The 21,365-nt window shown below is 48.6% G+C and overlaps 1 protein-coding gene across 5 annotated transcripts in view; it reads left to right on the plus strand.

Moving 5' to 3' along the window:
- Positions 1-12,785: 12,785 nt before the first annotated feature.
- Csmd2 (CUB and Sushi multiple domains 2) overlaps positions 12,786-21,365 on the plus strand; it is a 548,321-nt gene continuing 539,741 nt past the window's right edge. For all 5 annotated transcript variants that reach the window (XM_046468882.1, XM_046468883.1, XM_046468884.1 and 2 more), the window contains exon 1: positions 12,786-13,124. In XM_046468882.1, the coding sequence (XP_046324838.1) occupies positions 12,938-13,124 (187 nt within the window). In that variant the 5' untranslated portion in view covers positions 12,786-12,937. The remainder of the gene's footprint in view (positions 13,125-21,365) is intronic.

The following is a 21,365-nucleotide window of genomic DNA, read 5'->3' on the forward strand; positions in this document are numbered from 1 at the left end:
TCTTTGTGCTTCTGTTAGCTCCTCTACAAAATAGACATAATAAAATACTGATCTCAGAGGGTTGTTTTGTGACAATTGAGATAATACCCATAAAGAGCTCAGAAGTTAGTCTGGCACATATATAGAATTTCCACATTGAACAATTTCCCCAGCACAACTAAATTTCATTAGGTAGGACTCTGAGATCTTTGCTTTCCTCTTTGGAAGCAGGAAAGCCTCAGGGGGAGGCGATGCTCCCTACCTCTCCTCTAGCCACAGCCTCTACTCATCTCTGTTACATCTCTGACACCAACTTAGCCACACTGGAAAACTCAGCAAGAGGAGCATGAGCTGAGCCCGTTTATCTTCATAGGCCTGCACCACTTACTCTGCAGGCCCTATTCTTCTCCTAGCATATTTTATTAAACACACCTTCCTCTCAGAATAAATACAACTTTTCAGCTATAAAAGAAAATTGCAAGGGGTTTTGCCATTTCGCTTTTGAAAGTCTTTGGCCGTGAGTAATTTATTTAATTTACGATTGGCTCTGATTTCTCACCAATCTTGGTGACTACTGGGGAAACCAGGCACAGTGAGAAAACTCCAACCTACAAATCGTTATCAGATGTAATGAAATTTTTATGACTCCTAAATTCAACAGTTAATGAAGTTGACACAATGTTACACTTTGCATTTAATTAAATATTTACTGATTTCAATGTTGCAGCTTTCTTCTTTGTATGGTGGGGCTAATAAGAGAATTTCCAGGCCTGAAACATTTTTGTAGGCCCCTGAAGATCACAAAGACTCCCGTTCCCATGTTGGTAATGCCCAATAGGTCAAAATGCTCAGGGACAGGGCCCCTGCCCGGGGAGATCCCAGGAGAGTTTCTTGAGGAACACATCATCAGAGGTAGAGGAAGGGAAAGCCACAGCTACATTGCATGGAAATAGGCCCCTCTGGGTGTTGTCTCAGCAGCGGAACCGGGCTGCAGAGCAGCCCACCGTTTCCAGGACTTACTTTGAAAAGAAACCTGCAGTGTTCCAGAAGCAAAGCTGTGACTCAGTGGCCTCTTTCTGGGCACCACCATTGGCCATCTCTATGATTTCCTAGGAGGAGCGTGGTTGTCCCTTGTTTCCCATATGTGAGGAGGTAGTTACGAGTGTGGACGGTGACAGCTGGCCCACTCGAATTAGAACTCTTGCTTGTTAGCGGGTGGCTTAATTTCTCTGGCATTTTTTTTCATCTGAAAATTGGTAAAAATGACAGGTTGGGGTAGGGAGAAGGTTGAAATAGGGAAATGCAAAGTCCTCATCACTGTGCCTGGCTCATGGTGTATCCTCAAGGAAAGAAACCGATTATTATGGTCGGCTATTAGTATTAACAACCTGGTAATGTAAAAATGATATAGCCTATGAGATCTCCACTTACAGTTGGGGGAAATGGAAGGCCATAGTTGCAGAGGAAAAGAAAATGGCATGGCAGAGTTGGCCCTGTAAGGCAGCCACAGAGTTACTTCCTGCTTGACTCTTTCTGCCAGACCTCCTTCATGGTGGGCATCCCGAGGTTCCTGCAGAGGCCTTGATGGGATCCCTCTCAACTAGATGCTCTGTGCTTTGCCCTTCCTTCACCAACTTCCATTCTGGGTCTTTTGTCACATATACATATTTGTTTAAGGCTTCTACTGCTGAGTTGATTTGAGGCAGCTTTCAGATTAAAAAGTACAAAATAGGGCATCAAAGAATAAAGGGAGAATTGATTCCACCTAAAGAAGGCAGAAAGAGTTGCTGCCTTTCGGCCCCTGCATTGGTCAGACGGCATGGAGGTAATCAGGTAATAAAACCGGGTATTCCTGTTTGTCAGCTATGGCAAAAATGGAAACACGTCGGATGGCACAGTTTTTTATTTTCTGACAGCAGAAAATACACATCTTCATCTGCGGAGACAAAAATGTTTCCTGGAAATAACCCCAAGCATGAATTTATCATGAGTCCTTGTATAAAGGACACTGAGTGACACAGTGGGCAATATATTCAATTCTGTTTTCATAAAAGACAGAAATGCTGTTAAGTTGCTCAGTTTCTCACATCAGGGTTCTCTGAAGACAAGAGAGTATAACATTAAATCATAACCCAATGAAGGCGTTTCTTTAAGGAACTCAGATAATGAAGTCGAAGAGAGATACCTTTGGGTCCATTCCAACTCAAGCCTCCATCAGTTCACCCACCTGTCCACCTATCTATCCACCCATGCTCTGTCTGTGTACCCAGGTACCCATGCATCCATCCATCCAGGATTCACAGAATGTGCACCGTGTGTCAGGCACTCTGAATGGCACTAGTGAGGATTGTTGATAAGAGCTGATATCTGGGCTGAGTTTAAAGGACAGAGAAGAAAGCCAGACAAAGGAGGAGGAGAGTATTTTAGGCACCGGAAGCAGCCTGCAAAAGCTTCCCCCACCCCTATGACTCCAGGATACGGGAAGAAGGCATGGGTCCTGGCAGGAGTGTGAGGACCTCAGGATGGCCAGAGCACGGGGGTTCAGGAGTAGGGAAACTGAAGTTGGAGAGTCAGGCAGTGGCAGGTAATAGAGGCTCTTGAAGACAGGGTCTAGTGGGAATCCGAATTTTACTCTGTAAGCCATGGACAAAGTCCAGGAAGGCAAGGAAGCTGTGAAATCAAGTTAGTGTTTTAAAAAGGTAACTGGTGGCAACAGGAAGACCTGCTACATGGGGCAAGAGCAGAGTGAGCTGTTACTGTGCTGTTTGAGATGATGGGGGCTATGTTAGATTCTCATCACGGTGACCAAAATACCTGAAAGGGACAACTTAGTGGAAGAAACATTTATTCTGGGCTCACAGTTTCGGAGGCCCAGTCCATGGTGAGCTGACTACATCGTTCTGGGCCTGAGGTGGGGCAGAACATCACAGCGGAAGGGCACGGAGGAGGACAGCTGCTCAGTTCATGGTAGCCAGAGAGAGTGAGCTCAAGCAGTCAGGGAAAAAAGATATGATCCCCAAGGAATGCCCCCAGTAACCTAACTTCCTCCAGTCAACATCCAGTTAGTTCATTCAAATTCATCAACTTGATTAACCCACTGATTCAGTTATAGTTCTCATAATTGAATAATTTTACCTCTTGCATTAATTAACACAGGAGATTTTGAGGGACACTTCATATTCGAACCATAACACACAGCCCCTGGTGTCCAAAATCTCCTGCCCATTTCACAATGCAAGACACATTTAAGTCCATTTCCAAGAGTCCCCACAGTCTCAACAGTTCCAGCATTGCCCCAAAATCTAAGTCCAAAACCTCATCTCAGATTCAAGGCCATATCTTGGCTATGAGTGCCTGTAAAAATCAGAATTGCAGATATTCAATGTAGAAAGGCATAGCATAAACATTTTTTTTTAATTCCAAAGGGGAGAAATAGAGGCATAGAAAGAAGGGATGGTACCAAAACAAGATCAAAATCCACAAGCTCCATGTGTAGCAACTAGGGCATATGGTGATGTGATCTCCAAAGGGCTTGGGCAGCCCCACCCCTATGGCTTTGCTGATTGCAGTCCCCCTGGCCTTTCTCGTAGGCTGGCTCTCTCTGTACCCAGCAGCTTCCCTTGGCAGACTTTTCATATTACTGGCATCTCTTAATCCTGGGTTCTCCACTGCAGCTGTGGCTTCTGTCCCACAGCTTTACACATCACCCTCTCGAGGGCTAACTGCAGGGATTCTTACCCTGCTACCCTTGGCCTGGCCACACAGGCCTTCCTTTGAAATCTCAGTGGAAGCCTTCATGACACTTTAATTATAGTATCTTGCATTCTTGCAGAACCATTACTATGTGGACAATGTCAAGGTCTGTCCCCAGCTCAGGCAGTAGTCAGATCCCCTAGGACCACAGCTGCAGTGGCCTCTGAGTACCTGGGTGGCTGAGCATGGTGATTCTGGAGAAACAACTTCCTAGGTACCCCTGTACAAGCAAGGTGCCTCCAAGGTATTTTGTTTTAAAACCTTTATTTTATTTTTACTTGGTGCTGAGGATCAAACCCAGTACCTCACACATGCCAGGTGAGTGCTATACCTCTGAGCCGCAACCCCAGCATGCTCAAGGTCTCCTATTGTAGATTTCACTTCCATAACCTAGAGCCTGCAGTAGGTGTGGTCTTGCTGATTCCTGAAATCCCCTGAAGGCATCTTTCCAATTATCTCTGTGCAAAGTACTTAGCTTCTCTTTAGTGACACTAATCTCCTCAGCAACCCCAACTTCTTGGCTCCAATATTTCTTTTGCTTCCTCTCTGGTCACACTGCATTTTTCAAATATTTCATCTCTAGTTTTTGCTCCAGATTCTCACAGTAAACATGGCTAAAAACTGCCAGCAACACTTATACCACTGCCTGAATTCTGTGCTGCCTTAACGTTTCCTCTGCAAGATCAATTAGTTAATCACCTTTAAATTCAGCCTCACAGGAAAAAAAAATGAGATGAAAAAAATGTAGACAAGTTATTTGCCAGAATATAATATGAATGGCCTCTAGTCCAGTTTCCAATAAAGTCCTCATTTCCTCTGAAACTGTTGAGAGCCACAGCCAAAGGGGCCCCAGCAAACTTCCAGCTGCCAGCAAACTTCCAGCTGCGGGCTGGGGATGTGGCTCAAAGCGGTAGCGCGCTCGCCTGGCATGCCTGCGGCCTGGGTTCGATCCTCAGCACCACATACAGAACAAAGATGTTGTGTCCAACGATAACTAAAAAAGAATAAATATTAAAAAATTCTCTCTCTAAAAAAAAAAAAAAAAAATCCAAATGCCGCAGTCTGGCTGGGCACAATCAGGAGCCACTTGTCAAAAGAAACTAACTTTATTTTTAGAACCACACACGCCAAACAAAACAGCCTCTCAGGAAAAACCCTCAGAGCCTCAACTGCCACCACCGGCTTTCCACAAGCCTCTCTCTCCCCCACCAGCTTCTCTCCACCTCCCACAATCCTCCTGCTCTTGAGGCCGATTGGCTGGGTCACGTGGGCGGAGCCAAAAAAGTCCCCCAATGAGCAGCTCCGTGGTCTGAAAGGGCAGGGAAACAGCCCAATGAGCATCACCGCAGAGGAGCCAATCAGCTAGATGTTGCTGGGGCCGAGGAGCCAATCAGCTAGATGTTGCTGGGGCCGCTGTGAGCCAATCATCAGCCAGCAGCTGGAAGTTTGCTGGCAGCTGGAAGTTTGCTGGGGCCCCTTTGGCTGTGGCTCTCAACCTCATGAGCACAGTCTTGACTATCAGCATTCTGGTCTGAGCTCTCACAAGAATTGGCCATTAAGCTCTGATTACAACATTCTATGGCCTTTCGAGTCTGCATCTCCAAAGTTTTCCAAACTTTTCCCACAAACCAGTTCCAAAGATTTGTGAATCATATGGTCAGGTTAGTCACAGCAATGACCTCTTCTCAGTCCCAATTTCCGCATTTGTTAGGTTTTCATCACTGTGACAAAAATACCTTACAAGTACAATTTAGAGGAGGAAAAGTTTATTCTGGTCTCATGGTTTTAGAGATTCAGTTGATGGTTGTCTAACTCCATTGCTCTAGGCCCAAGATGAGGTAGAACATCATGGGGTGGGGGTTGGGGTTATGGCTCAGTGGTAGATCGCTTGCCTAGCATGTGTGAGGCACTGGGTTCGATTCTTAGCACCATATATAAACAAATAAATAAATAAAGTTCCATCAATAACTAATAAATTTTTTAAAAAAAGACATGGGGGAGGAGTGCTGTTCATGGCAATCAAGAAGGACAGGGTGCGGGGAGAGAAAGAGAGAGAGGGAGCATGCTCAGGGAATCAGATACACAATGTATAATCCCCAAAGCACATCCCCAGTGAGCTAACTTCCTCTAGCCATGCCCAACCTGCCCACAGTCACCACTCAGTTAATCAATTCAAATTATTAATCCATCAAGTGGATTAATCCACTGATCAGTTTACAGCTCTCATAATCTAATAATTTCACCTCCTGCATTAATACAGGAGTTTTGGGTGACTACCTCATATCCACACCTTAGCAGGGCCTGAGATCTGAGAGTTGTTAAGGATGCAGAATTTAGAGGACCCAGTGATAGTCTGGATGTGGGGTCCAAGCAAGAGGGGAGTCTAGGATGACTCAACTGTTTTCTGGCTCAGGAACATGGGTGGATATGGAAACCATTTTTGGAGCTAGGGAACTGAGCATAGCCTAGAAACGAGTGAGTTCAGTTCTGAGCAGGCTGGGGGCTGGGAATTTCCTCATCTGAGAGAAGAGAGCACCATGCACAATGTAGGCATTGGGGACTTGGGAGGTAAGAGTAGGTTTTTTTCCATAAGGAGCTGCTGGTGTCCACTGGAGTGGGGTCAAATGATAAAGTGGACAGTTACTGATACTAGAAGTCACAGAACAGAGGTCTAATTTCTCCTTGGGCCCTTCCTGGGTCCCTAGACTGCTGGGTGGCTGTGGATCATTCACATTAGTTTTAGCTTCCTCACATTGGCCTGTGTTTTCTTTCTGGAAAGTGCTTCTTTTCACCTACCTCTCTCTCTAGGCTGAACTGGAAACTCTTGTGTTGCTTCCTTTGAACCCCTTTATCTCTCCAGGCATAATTAATCATGGTTTGCTATTCAACTCTTCTCAACAAGCTATCTATCCAACCCCTGAAGGATTTGTCTTATTGTTCATACTTGTTTCCTTAGCACCTAGCACAGAGCCGATATGTAGATCAATGGTTGTGGCATGAACCAGTGAATGGAAGAGTGAGGAACAAGCAAATGACTGCCTAGGATACCACAGCAAAAAGGAGGAAGGGTGCATAAAAGGGCATTGTTAGCTGCTGCAACAAGCCCCAATATTTCTTTTTTTTTTTAAGAGAAAGAGAGAGAGAGAGAGAGAGAATTTTTTTTAATATTTATTTATTTTTTTTTAGTTTTCGGCGGATACAACATCTTTGTTTGTATGTGGTGCTGAGGATCGAACCCGGGCCGCACGCAAGCCAGGCGAGCATGCTACCGCGTGAGCCACATCCCCAGCCCAAGCCCCAATATTTCAATGGCTTAGCACTATCAAAGGGCATTTCCTTTTGATCACCGCCATCTCTATATTGGTCCTTTGCAGGTGTTTCTGTTCAGTAGGTACTTTCCTCCCATAGTGACTTCTTTCATCTTATGGTGCTGCCATCCCCTAAGATTCCAAATGGTATATTCCCACTCAGTAGATAGGGGAGTAGCCCTGGGAGGACTTTATGGTCTAAGGCTTGGAGTGACATACACCTTATTTCATAACTACATACCTTATTTCATAACTGCACCCAACTTCAATGATGACTGGGAGACATAGTCCTGGCTGGGCATAATTCTTACTGACAGCTCAGCGGTATTGACATTTTGGGCCAAATAATTCTTTGGGGGTAGAAGCAGCCTCCCTATGCATTGTAGGATGCTTAGAAGCAACCCTGGTCTATATCTCCTAGGTGTTGGTAGCATCTGCCAGTTGTGACAACTAAAAAATGTCTGCAGATACTGCTAAGTGTCCCCTGGAGGGAAAAATGGTCTTCAGATGATAACTGCTGCTCTATACTACAGAAGGGGAAGCATGAAGCTGTGATGTCCAGCTAGCTGTCCATGCTGAAAGGGCCATCAACCGCAGCAGGGATGCAAGTGGGAAGGCTTTAGGAAAGGGCACCTGGGGAAGGTGACACTTGAGCTGAGTGGTGATTAGGAGTTAAGGAGAGAGAGAATGGCATTGCGGGCAGAGGAAACAGGTGGATGGAGCAGGGAGGAGGTAGTGTAGCTGGCTGGAGGACCTTCAAGGAGGGATGATAGCTGGAAAGCCCCTTGCCTGTGGATTATGGTCTTTGACGCACAGAGTAAAGTACTGATCTGTGTGTTGTCACGGGTGTGAGCTCTGTCCCTTCCCTTTCTTCAATTCACAAAAGTATTTTCTAGAAGAATATCAGAACTTGGTGGCCTCAACATTTGGTGGCATTGGAGGAACAGACCCTACTGTGGCTCACTGGCTTGCTTCTCCCTCCCGGTTGTGGCGGTCCAATGGCTCAACCTGATTTGTCCTGGGTTACTCTTTCAGAAGCCCTTTCTGTTACTTTTTCTTGGGAAGCAGATTGCAGCCATCTCTACAGTGACAGCCTCAATCTTGGGAAATAACTGCTTGTGTCTGACCACATGAGCATTTGGAGGAGGACACCTCACAGGATTTAGAAATCCACACCCCAACTCAAATCCCAGGCTTTCCTTCACTTTGCCTGGACACACACTCAGTAGCTCTCCTCTGCAGTCTTGCTTGGCCCCCTGACCTCCATTCTCTCCTCAGATTGTTGGAGCATCCATTTTTATTCTCTCTCTCTCTCTCTCTCTGGGCTTCAGAAGGTTCTTTGATTTTCTTCTTGGGTCAGAATGAAAATTTCAGGGCATTGAGTCTACAGTCCTTCCTTGAATCAGGCTGAGTTCTCCAGAGCATTGGGCTTTGTTTTCTTTCTAAAACAAACTCTGATCTTATCTGAATATGAGGCTTATCTTAGCAAGTCACTACATTGCATTTGTGTTTTTTGCAATGTGATATCGTGACTAGACCTTGACCCATGGCTGCTCTTGCTCATCTGGAGAAGGGAAGCAGCAGGCAGAGATCCAGTTCCAGGAGGCTGAGACCCACACTTTCGTTGTCTCTACTGCTCTTAGGGGGTTTCCAGGGCCCCCATCCCCACCTTTGCCCATATCACTCTGATTATTGCAATCGCCTCCCAAGTGGTCATCTTTTTTTCTGTCCCTTCTCTTTCTCTCATTCCCCAGAGAGAAGCCAGAGTACATGCCAGGTTGTCAGAGTTGAGTCCATATTTCTAAAGTATCTTCTGCTAAATCCACCATGGTATCCACAGTCTTCACACCCAACTCTTGGCCTATGTATTCTGTTTGCTTTCCTTCCTCCAACTCTCTTCCTGTTATGGGCTGAATTATGCCCTCCTCCACTTATATTTCCTAGTCCTAACCCCCAGTCCTTCAGAATGTGACCCTATTTGGAGATGGGGGTCTTTAAAGAGGTAATTAAATTAAAATGAGATCATTAGGAGAATCCTAATCCAAAATGACTGGTGTTCTCATAAGAGGAAATTAGGGCCCAGACATGTACAGAGGGGAGATCCCGAGGGAGAAGATGGCCATCTATAAGCCCAGGAGAGAGGCCCAGAAGGAACCAACCTTTGGTCACCTTGATCTTAAACCTCTAACCTCCAGCCGTGTATTCCGTGGTGCTTTGCTATGTTAGCCCTAGCAAACAAATACAGGTCCTATTTCCCACTGCCTAGGAGTAAAAGCAAAACTCCTCACCCTCCTGTGTTTTAGTCAGCTTTTTCGCGGCTGTGACTAAAGGATCTGACCAGAACAACCATAGAAAAGGAAAAGGTTATTTGAGGGCTCATGATTTCAGAGGTCTTATTCCATGGAAGGCCAGCTTCATTTCTCCGGTCTCCAGATAAGGCTGAACATCAATGGTGGGGGGTGTGGCAGAGGGAAGCAGCTCTTGTCATGGTGATCAAGAAGTGGCGGCAGGGGGGTGGGGGGATTGGAGAGAGAGACACTCCATTTTACAGATACAAATATATACACCAAAGCCACACTCTAATTCCCACCTCCACCAGCCACACCCTATTACTTCAGTTACATCAGTTAATCCCTACAGGGGATTAAATCACTGGTTGGGTTAAGACTCTTCCAACCCAATCATTTTTCCTCTGAACCTTCTAGCAATGTCTCCCACATGAGCATTTGGAGGACACCTCACATCCAAACCGTAACACCTTGTGAGACCCTGACCCACACTCCTTCCCTGGTCCCTTCCCTTGTTTAAGGTCTTGCCTGTGCTCTCTTGCATACCTCAAACCCTTTTCCAACATTGCATGACTGCCTTGCTTAATTTTAGATCCCACTGGTAAGACTGCCGTTCCCATCTGTCCTTTTATGGTACATCCCTACATTCTTCCTCCTTGCACTATGAACTTTTCCTTCAGAGAATCCTTAATTAGGAACTCTATGCATATTTGTTTATTGCCTGCCTTCCTCAAGCCAAGGACTGTTCACCATGGTGTGTGTTTCTTATCTAACACAGCACCAGGGCACATAATGATGCTTAGTAAATATTTGTTGAGTAAATGAATCTTCACCTGGTTAAAATCTTTATCCAGGCATCAGGGTCCAGCTAGAATCCTACTTCTTTCCTTAAATTAACCTTTGATCTACCAAGTCCAAGAAAAGCCTATTGTCATGATTCGCCTCTTCTTCAGCCATGGTGAGTATCACTGTGGGGCTGTGTCAGTTACATGGCGTTTCCACCTCTGCCCTGCCTCCTCCCAAACCAGGACCACACACTGTGCATCTCCACATGGCTCACAGCACAGCTGCGCTCAAGGCCCGAGCAGGGAGGCGCTGGGTAAAGGTATGTGGACCCAAATAGATCAGAGGGAGCACCCACGGTGGGGAATGTGAGTAACTGGGTCGTCCACAAGGATTAAAAGGGTGCCCCTGCTCTCCACAGCCCCCAGGGAGAAGGAAGACAGATGGTCCTGTTGCCCGGGAGGGTTTAGGGTAAACCTCATCTGCCAGTTGCCGCCAGGGAGCAAAGTTCTGGGGTGGGGGAAAGTCCAGTTGGCTTGGTGCCCCAGAATTAGAGAACAGCCCAGGCTCTTCTGCCCAGCTGTGGGGCTGCCTAGGAGGCCTGGACATCACTGCCAGCTCCTTTCTCTGGAGGAGAACTGGGTTCTCAAGAGAGCAGGGAGATCCTAGATGAGGAGCCAGAAGCCCACCCCAGGCAAGACCCAGCCAACAGCCCCCAAGACCGCTACCCACTCACGACTGGGCCAGCCCCCGCCCCCCTTTCTAGGGCTGGTGGGAAGGCCTGGACCTCCTCTGGCTGAGCGCTCTTTCGGGGGGCGAGGGCTGCGGGCTGCGTATGCACAATGGGAAGCGAAAAGCCCCCTCCCTGCTGCCCTGGGGACATAAAGCAGGCCTTTCACTGAGGAGTTCTGGCTGCTTTGGTTGGTTCTTGGCACCCAGCGAGGCGGCGTCGGGAGGGGCTGGAAAGCAGGAGTGTTGGGGGTGGGGATGGGGATGGGGCCGGCGATTCTGAGGAGGCTCGCCGGCCCAGGGCCACCGGGCTGGTTCCCCAGCTGTGAGATGAGCTCATGCAGGGAAACCGGAACAACTTGGGGTAAGGGGGTTGGGAGGAAGACCGGCATCTAGCAGGCTGAGGAAGTATGGCTCTGGAGAGCAAGTTTTTGGTAGGGAATAAAGACAAGCCTCCACTCCTCCCGTCCTGCCCCCTCCCCTCCAACTTGGGTTCCTAACCAGGGTCGGTGGGTAACCCTCTGCATTCCCTTCCCTCAAAATTCCCAGTCCCATCGACTGCCTGCCTACCTGAGTCGCTACTCCCCACTCCCCCACCTGGGTCGCCAACTCCAAAGTCCCTCTCTTCGCCTTTTTGGGGGAAATCCGCCCCCCCCGCCCCCCCCAGTCCCCAGCCACTGTCCCCGGGGCCTCGAGAAAATGCCAGATCTCGAGACTGGCCAAATCGCGCAGCTCCCTGTCTCCCTAAACAGAGTACAGCCTCTCTGGGTGCTTTTGGCAAATCGGTAGGAGTGCCCATCCGCAGGTGCCTTTCGGCTGCGCGCACCAACCCAGGGCCTCCTTCCCCATCTTTGCCCCACCAGCCTTCCCCCACCTCCCTAAGCATCTCTTTCCTCTCGCCGAAGAGTTTGGCGTAGACAGCTAAAGAGCCATCGTGACTGGCGGAGGAGCCCAGGGTAGACCCGACAGGCAGCCCAGTCGGGGTGGGGGATGGGGTGGGGACCTAAGCTGAGCCCTTGGGGCTTGGAGGCAGTGGCTACTGAGGAGAGGTGGGGAATGGCTCAGGGCTTTGGGAGAAATTCGCCTGCTTTGGGGCCATGGCTGGGAGGGGGAGGAGGAGAGAAAGAAGGGTCCGGTTATTTGAGAATAAATTGTACAAGTAACTTGCACCGTCCTTCCACCAACCCCAGTCCCCACCCCCATCCCCGCGCACACAGGCATCCTTCTTCCATCCTCAGATTTTGTTTTAAACCCAGGGTAGGACCGCGCTGAGTCAAATGAACTGGTACCCCCCCCCCCAACACACACACCCTGTTCTATCAGTTCTCCAATTATCAACCCTTCCTCTGCCTATGGACGCACGCCCTTCTCCTGGGATGGGGTAGGACGCTATTGTGAATGGGGCTCTTAAGCATCATCCTGGCCCAAGATTGCAAGTTGCAAAGCCACCACCCTAGATTAGCTCCAAAGAGCCACGACTTGGGAACCGCGTCCTTCTTTGGTTACCTATTCCCAGACAGTATTCCAATTCCTAAACGTGGAAGAGGCGTGTGTGTATGTGCCTGTGTGTGTGAATGCGTGTATGCCTGTGTCACTGTGTGTGTGTATGTGTATATGGGGGTACATTAACGGTGATCTTATAAATGCAAACCGGAGGACTGAACTTAAAAGAATCCGGTCAATTGTAAAACAAACAGAAATAAACAACCCTTTAGATGTAATTTGTGGTTTATCTGGAGGTGGAGGTGGCGCTGAAGAGGAACCCCCACCCCCCAATATTTTTTCCTTGGCTGCGCCTCCACCCCCAGCATTTGGAGCGGCGGAGAAGCGGCTCCGGAGTGATTAATCCGGGGATAATTCACCCCCCCCCCGCCCCCCGGCGCGAACCCTGCGAAGCGGGATTGGAGCGAGTCATTTCCGAGAGCGCAGCGCGCCTCTCCCCGGCCGGGCGGACACTTGGTTCATTCCAGCCGCAGAAGCTCAGGGCTCCCGCGTACCGGGATTTTTTTCCTAGCAGAAAAAAGCTCCAGAGCTCTCCTGACCTCCTTTCTCCTCGGCGGCGAGCGGAGCCTCTCCCTCGGCGCTGCCGGCCGCGCCATGCCGCGCTCGCGGGGACGGGAGCAGGGGCGCTGCGGCTGCCCCGCGGGGAGAGCTCGCGGCGAAGCCGGGATTTCGGCTCCTGTGCCGGGCGCCGGGAGCCGCTGGGGCCGCCCTCCGCCACCAACGCCGCCGCCGCTGCTGCTGCTGCTGGGCTGGGGGCTGCTCAGCGCCTCGGCCACCGCTGGTAAGTCTGGCTGCGGCGGGGAGCCGGCAGCCACTGAACGCCCCACCCGAACCCGAGCCCACCCAGCCTCGACCCGGTCCCAGTGCCTTCCCCCGCCCCCACCCTGGTCTCAACCTCCCCCTCCCAATTGCCCACCTCCTTCTCATCTACGCCTCTGCCAGCCCCTGATCCTCCACCCAACCCTCCACCACATCCTCACCTCCACCCTCACCCTCATTGCTTTCCCCAACCTCAGCCGCAACTTGGCTGGATTCGGCCGGTGTGGGGGCCTGGGAGACAGACATCCCCGCCCGGGGGTTGCGGGGCACCTGGACCATGGCTTCAGTTTCTCTAGCCTCCCAGCCCCCGAGGTGCCAGGCTTTCCTCGGATAAACTTTCCCGGAGCCCTACTCCCCCTGCTCCGGATTCTGCTTGGCACGCCTGTCCTGGGGGCTGGAGAGGAACGGCGCGCCCCTTCAGCGTATCCGCGTCTGCAGGGTCTGTCTTTCCCTGCCCCCGCCCATTTTTTTTTTCCACTCAAACCCTTGCCCCCGCCGGAGCCGCCCGGAGACTGCGGCCGCCATCCCCCTCCCCAAGCGTCCCCTCCCTTCGCGCTTCCGAGCTAGGAGGGGGGTGCAGGTGGGCGCGCGCCCACGTTCGGGGTCCGGCGCATTATTTGCAAGAGGGCTTAGCCGGGGGCTGGAAGGTGTGAATAACGGGAGGCAGGGGCGGGGGTTGTGCCCAGGGCGGGGGAGGAAGTGTCTCCTCCAGGCTCCGCGTCGCCACATTCCCCTCGGTTCCCACTCCGCGCCAAAGTGCCCTTTCCCGCGCCCTGCTGCAGCCGAGCGCCTGGGCTGCGGCAGCGCCGGCGCGGGCGGCGGGACCCGCTCGCCGCAACCGAGTCCAGGAGGGCGGCAGAGCTGGCGGGTGCGGAGAGTCCCGGAACTTAGCGATGTCTGGCTGCAGCTTGCAGCTCCTCTAAGAGGCACGCGGACCTTCTAGGGAACCTAGTCCCCAGTGGAGCCTACTGGCCCCAACTGGTCCACTCCCACTTTACCCAAGGCACCCTCGAAGCTCAGCTGTAGCCACAACCTAGAAAGTTCCGTGTGTCCTGATGGGGAGCATCCAAAAAGGGACGCCTGGAGCCCCATTTCATTTAGCCCCGAGGCTGACACCCACTGGGGAAGAAAACCCGAAACACCTGCTGCTGGGGGGCCTGGATCCAAGGCACCTCCGTCCTAGTGTGTGTGTGTGTGTGTGTGTGTGTGTTGTTGTTGTTGTTGTTGTTTCAAAGCACTGATTGAATCTCTAAAGGTTTTGGCCTCCACCTCCCCCAAACCCCTGTGCCCCTTCTTGGAAAGTGCGCCTCTCTGCTAGCAGGACAGTGAGTGGTGGCTCCCTGGCCCACTGGCTCCAGCATCTTGTGAATGCGTCTCCGCATATTGTGTCGCCTTCCCCTTGGCCGCGTTATATTGGGGTTCCAAGTCAGGGAGGGCGCCCCAAGCCAGTCCTGGATGTATCATTTCTACTTGACCGGACTTTCTTAGGTTCTCCTAAGAGTCATAGCCACTGACACCCAGAGAGGGGCGCCCGTGATGCGCGCGCTGGGCTGCTCTGGACTCCAAGCACACCCACACCCACAGCAAAGATGCTCACACCGACGCTGCTGGTCGCACAGACTTGCCACACGGATGGTGGTGGGGACAGCTGTTACAGTAGGATTCTAGGCTGTTAGTTCAGGCGAGTCCCCTCTATGATTTAACTTACTGGAGAATTACTCCATATCTGGCTGGATTGTTTTTCTGGTTAGGTTTGTCCCTGCCCCTTGGGCATATCATGTCCCTGGGGAGAGAATAAGGCCTACTCACCAGAGAGCTTGCACACTGCCCAGCAACTCTAGAATCTGGCCTTATAGAGATCCATTTGCTTGCAGCTCTGTGGGAAGATAAGTTGGGGTTGTGGAGGGAATGAGGAGGGGTAATAGCCCCTTCAGGCCTTGCCCCGCCTTCTAGTGCATTCATTTCTTATAAAACCTTTCCCACATTTAAATGCTCTGTCTGGCTTTACAGGCAGCAGAGATTGGAAATGGACTTGGTAACAGGAGATCCGCAGGATGTGGAACACATTCATTTTGTGTTTGCTTCACACTGTTGACTTTAAAAGATGCTTAGGACTGAGCCTGCTCCCTTCCTTGGCTTAGGGATCAATGGCTGAAATAAGCATGAGGATTTGGGAAGCCCAGACTCATTGCCCACCTTTGCCTGCTTCTTTCAACAACTCTGAGCCCTGCCTCCTTGAAACCTCCATCAGTTACCTGTTCTCCCACTCTCCAACAATAGCTCTCTCTCCTTGGAACACCTTTCTCATGGCTTCTAGACAGGTATATTTTAACATAAGACAAGCCAGGGATATTTCTTGGTGCCCCTAATCTCTTTTAACCACTATCCCACCCGTTCTGACTTTTACTGTCCGATCCCCTCAAAGATGTCTTCACTCACTTTCTCTACTACCCAGCACTCTCTACAGTCTGCTTTCTGTCCCCCAGGACTCCACTGGAACATTCTAGAAGAGAACCCTGATAACACCAATATTATCAAATCCTTTGTACTTTTTCTGTTCTTTTTATGATATTTTAAAAAATTGTTGATGGAGCCCTGTTTTCATTTATTTATATGCAGTGCTGAGAATCGAACCCTGTGCCTCACACATGCTAGGCAAGCACTGTACCACTGAGCTACAACCCCAGCCCCACTTGGTCTGTTCTTATCTTCTTTTTGTGGCTTTAAACCTTTTGGGTCATTCCTTTTAAATTTTCTCTTTCTTAGGCTTTTGGACATTGTTATTTTCCACCTAACTCTTGGGTGTTCTACCTCAGTGTCTAATGCTAACACTATTCCCCTCCCTGAAGTATGGTGTCCTGCAGGATTCAATTCCTTTTCCCTTTTCCCTGGGTGAGCTCATCCATGCCCATTTCTTCCACTACACACTCTGCAGCTTCCAGACAGGTCTCTCCTGCCAAGACATCTCCTAATATATGTCTCTTGGCTTCTTGGTCCATGGAAACTCTGGGTCCAGACAGCCCATACATCTAGTTGACTCCTGGACATCTCACCTCAATATTTCCCTTCCAAAACAAGCTCATTAGCCTCTCCACTAAGCCTCCAGGATTTCCCAGTTACCCAGCTCAGAACCTTAGAAATATCCTCAGCTCCTTGCTCACATTAGGTGGCTGCCACTTTCTGCCAATATTATATCCTCGGTTATTCTCAACTGTAGCCACCTTTCTTTGAATGAAGAAGCTCTGAGCATTGGGAGGACTATGATGCAACCCATCCACTTAGTAAGTAATTAAAAAGAGAAGTAATATTAAATTGCAAATATAAAGAGTTCCAACAAGTTCTGATTCCCCCCATGCCACTACCTTCATGGCTTAAGAACAATCGAATATCAAATTTGTATTTTAAACACGTCTCCTGCTTTTCTTGTCAGCTAAGGGTGTGCGTTTAGTCTGCCTCTTGCAAACAGGAGCATCAACTGTCCCAGTGTTCAATTACACTACAAACCGAAGGGTTCTAAAATTATTGATATGTCTGCTTTACCTGTTAAACTGTGAGCTTCCTGAAGGCAGCACCTGGCATAGAATTAATGATTGATGGTTGGCTGTTAAATCAGTAACCTGATTTGGCTATTTTTCCCCCCTTCTTTGGACAGTTTTCCAGGGACCAATGAGGCTAAATCAGGAGTTTGGGGGGTCATGGAAATCAGCTGGTTTCTGATGACAAAGACACTTGGTCCCCAGTTGCCTGATTTCCATGGATTGCTGAAATAGCTCCCTAGATTTTTGAACTGATGCAACAAGTCCTTGGCACCCACACCAGCATGCCAAGGAAAGGTAATTAACTGTAACTGCTCTGTCACTAATGTGTATATGGAATTTCCATTTGCCATCGAATTGTGGGCTTATGGCTTGGGAAAAAACAAAACAAAACAAAACAAAAACCAAGCTGCCTATCATTCGGCTGGCCATATCTAGGGCTGGTGATCACGTGACCTTGTTGAAGGGGAGACTAGAATCATGGGCAAGAGGATTGGAGAACCAGATTGCAGGGTCTGGAATGCGGCAAGGTTTCCGTTTGTCCAGAGGAGTCCAGCAGGTGGCCTCAGCAGCACCACCTTGACTTGTGAGCCTGACCTGCCTGTGTCATCCTCATGGTCACGCCAGCAGGATTCAGGGAATCTGATTGCTCAGCAAAGCCACATGTTCCTTGTTGGAGACCTAGCTGATTGCCAGACTTCTCTAGGGCACAGGTTCTCTACCTGCAAGGGGACAAGTCTTTCCTGTTATGGGAAGGATTCTGAATCAGATGCAGAGGGCCCAGCCCCATACCTGCCTCATCCCATGTACCCATTAAATGGCAGGTGGGGCTCAACAGGACTTCATCCAGGAAGTCTGTGTGCCTTGAGCATGTCTTCCTCATGCCCTCCTTCTGCCTACTGTGCTCAGAAAGCCATGCTGGGTGCCCAGGGGAGTGACCCTAATAGCTAATGCTTCTGACCCTCTCAAAATCACTTGCATGTATCAACTCAGTCCTCACCGCAACCCAGTGAGGCCAGAGGTATTATTGCCCTAGTTGACAGACGAGGAAACAGGTCCAGAGAGGGCATATGATTCATCCACACAGTAAGTGACCAGGCCCTGGTTTCGCCCAGGTCTGCCTGACTGCAAATCCCTTACTTGGAACCACATTGCTATTTGACTGTAGGTGCTGCTCCCTTGGGATCCTTCTGTCCCCATCTGTTATGCTGTGCTTCTTCTTCTTCTTCTTTTTTGACACTGGAGGCCTGCATCCCAAACTTCCAATCTTCAAGCAGCCATGGTCCATCCCTCTCTACCTATGCTCCGCCTGCAAGGGGACAAGTCTTTCCTGTTATGGGAAAGATTCTAAATCAGGTGTAGAGGGCCCAGCCCCATACCTGCCTCATCCCATGTGCCCACTGCACAGCAGGTGGGGCAGGGCAGGACATCGGAGTCATCCAGGAACTCATCCAGGAAGTCCCTCTCTACCAAAGCTACCAAGTCACAGTTGTTTTTAGTCCCAAACATTCATCTTGGTGGAACTTGGATGTGGGCTCTCATGACTGTCCTCATTCCTTTATTGTAAGATCTTCATCCTCCTTCCTGGGATTCTGCACTTCGGTCAGTCTCTTCCTTGCCTGAAGTATTTAGTATTTAGCCTTTGGTCCCACATGACAGGGGTCCTAAAATGCTAGAGGCTCCTGTCTTCTGCTTAAAGGGGTCATTCTTCAACGAGAGGTTAGGAGTTCCTGTGTGGCCACCACCAGAAAACCTATTAGGAACATATACATCTGGCACAGCCAGAAGGAGTACTAAGGCAGTTCATGTCAAGTCCAACATCAGAAAAAAGTGCTGTGCCTACCCTAGAGCTACTGGGTGGCTTTACCCATGGGGAGCAGAGGCCTGGGTGGAGTGGGGTTCATGTCCATGACTCTGCTCTTTTGGAAAGCTGCCGCACCAGAAATGGCCTTTTACTTTCTATGTATTTGTTTCTGTATTGTTGGAAAATTTTCAAGTGAATTGGTCTTGTAAGGGGTTGTCAGTCCTGTCCTTGAAAGTCATTATAAGGAACTTTGGTGATGCTAAAAATAATGTATGTATAGTTAAATTACTGAGAGCATCAAACAACTCTTAGAAATTTACTTGAGAATCTTCAGTGTGGTCTAGAGCAGAAGAGAAAGGCTCACATTGCAGCACAAAATAAAGGCTCACATTGCAGCACAAAATAAAGGCTCACATTGCAGCACAAATAGGCTTCTTCCCTGCTACCGTCTCATTTATACTCAATTAGGTGCAATTATAATCCAGAAACTTAAAAAAAAAAAAGGTATGTGTCCATCTTCTAGGTTTTCAGATAGAAGCAGAATCTAAGTTCCATTATTAAGTAGCTACATCTATTTATTGATTGAAAGTAAGCAAGTGTGACGGTTGCAACTTTAAAGGGAGGAAGCAGAGACTTTGAAATTTAGACCATTTGAGATACAAGTGTATTATCAGAATACACCGGCATTTTGTGCAGAATGATTGATGGCTCTTCCTGAGATGAGCAAGTGTGGTAGAGTCGACTCAGTTCTCTGGAGATTTGCCTTCTGGTTGCTGCCTTGACTCCCAGCCCTTCCCCCACCCCAGCCTGAGTCCCACTGACTGCCCTCCAATTGTACCCTCCATTGCAATTTCAGGAGTGGAGGTCAAGGATGGAGAGAGATCGGTGAAGCTGGGTGATGATGTGTGGGTGTCTGACACATTACTTGCCAATAAGAAGGAGGTGAAAGTTTAATGGTTTATTTTAAATCCATGTTAAAATGTTCTTAGTGTGAAAATAGCCATCTTGATGATAGCAGCCCTACCTCTGAGGGGCCTCCTGTCTCTTGTCATAGTGCAGCCCCAGAAGGATGAGCCCTAGAGTGGTCAGGAGGAAGGCATTTTTTTTAGCTTGGGAGTCAGCAAGCCAGTCTCCCAGCCTTGCTCATGCCCCTAACAACCTACATGGCCATGAGCAAATCATTTCATCTTCCTGGGTCTTCGTTTTTTTCACCTGTAAAATGGGAACAACAGTACTCACCCTGTCTAGGATGGACTTAGAAACTCTTTCAATAGTAAAACAGAGAAGCTAAAGTCAATAGTCTATACCCCGTCCAATAGGAGGTCCTGCCCAGTGGTCAGGCTAGCTTGGCTTTCCAAGGATGGGGAGCTCACTACCTCTGTGGACAGCCTGCCTGCCTATGCTCTGTGGCTCTGGGCACTGGGTAAAGGAGGGCTTGCTGAGTTTCCCAGCTCTGATCCATTCTTCCACTCTGCAACCTGTATGACTACTCCCTGTAACTCCAAAGGGAGGAAATGAGCCATCTCCTTCCCCAGCTTATAAGACATCCTGGCTGCACCCTCCTCCTGTGCCCCTTCCCAGGAGGCAGCACTGTGAGTTCAGCATGGGAGAAGTGACTGCTTGGGCTTCACTTTCATGAACACAGCCATTGGAATGGGGGCGGGGCAAGAATTGACTTGAGACCTTTGAATTCTAACAGGATGAAATTTGCCTACTCTTAGGGGCCAGTGGTATTCATATCTCCTATGACATTTTGTTCTAAGAAACATGGAAAGAGGAAAATATCACAGGGGTAATCTTTCTGAGTCATGTGGAAGGCACAGTTGCTGTTCCTTGTCTTCTGTAAACCACCCCTCCCTCTCACCGGAGCATAACACAGAATGACTCCCACCCCCTACTCTCAGTCCGTCACACTTTATGATCATCTGTCTTTGCAATAGCCTTTCTTATCTTATTTAAAAGTTTTCCTCCCTTCATCCCTGATCCTAAGGCTATTGCTTCTCTCCTCCAAAAGGTACTCAGTCTTGAAATATGCATGGACCCTTATAAAATATGTAGGGTTGTTTTTGTATGTCTGTGTATATGTATACATATATATGTATAAATATGCATTTTAAATTTCTATCACTGATATTGAGCTATAACATGTTATCTGGTTTCTTCCTTTATTTGCTCAACACCCTATTTTGAAGATCTAGTTATGCTCTTTATGTGTGTCTAGTCTGGGGTTTCTTACTTCTGTGTTGATTATAAGTTCTGCATCTATTGAATTTTATGTCTCCATTCCTGGGATAGATCCCAGGAAGAACTTGACAGCTCTTTCCCACCTTGCCTGAGGTTCTGAAGAATATCCTTGTATGTGCTCTCTTAGGATCCTGTTTGGAAATAACTTTGAGCTATGCAAATATGGGATTGGGAGTCCTTAATTATGTTAATTCTGTGTATTTGCTGTAGTGTTTTCCAAAACTGCCATCGAAGGTCCCAGAACTATTAAGAGTAAACAAGATGGCTGGAGTTGTAGCTCAGTGGTAGAGCTCTTGCCTAGCATGTGTGAGGTATTGGGTTCGAACCTCAGCACCACATTAAAAATAAATAAATAAATAAAATAAAGGTATTGTGTCCATCTACAACTAAAAATATAAAAAAAACTAAAAATATTTTTTTAAAAAGAGTGTACAAGAGTTTCTCTGTCTTCCCATATCCTCCTCAATACCTAATATTATCCTCCTTTCTAATTTCACCATTTTTAACAAGTTTAAAGTGCCGTTTTATTGTTTTAATTTGCATTGCTCTGGTTACTAGTAAGTTTCAATGCCTGCTATATGCTTGTTATCTCTTTGAGTTTCTCTTTGTGTGAACTGCT

The sequence above is a fragment of the Marmota monax genome, unplaced genomic scaffold, assembly GCF_021218885.2.
Source record: "Marmota monax isolate L192 unplaced genomic scaffold, Marmota_monax_Labrador192_F-V1.1 WCK01_AAM20220418_F8-fsc00008, whole genome shotgun sequence".
Classification (NCBI taxonomy): Eukaryota; Metazoa; Chordata; class Mammalia; order Rodentia; family Sciuridae; genus Marmota; species Marmota monax.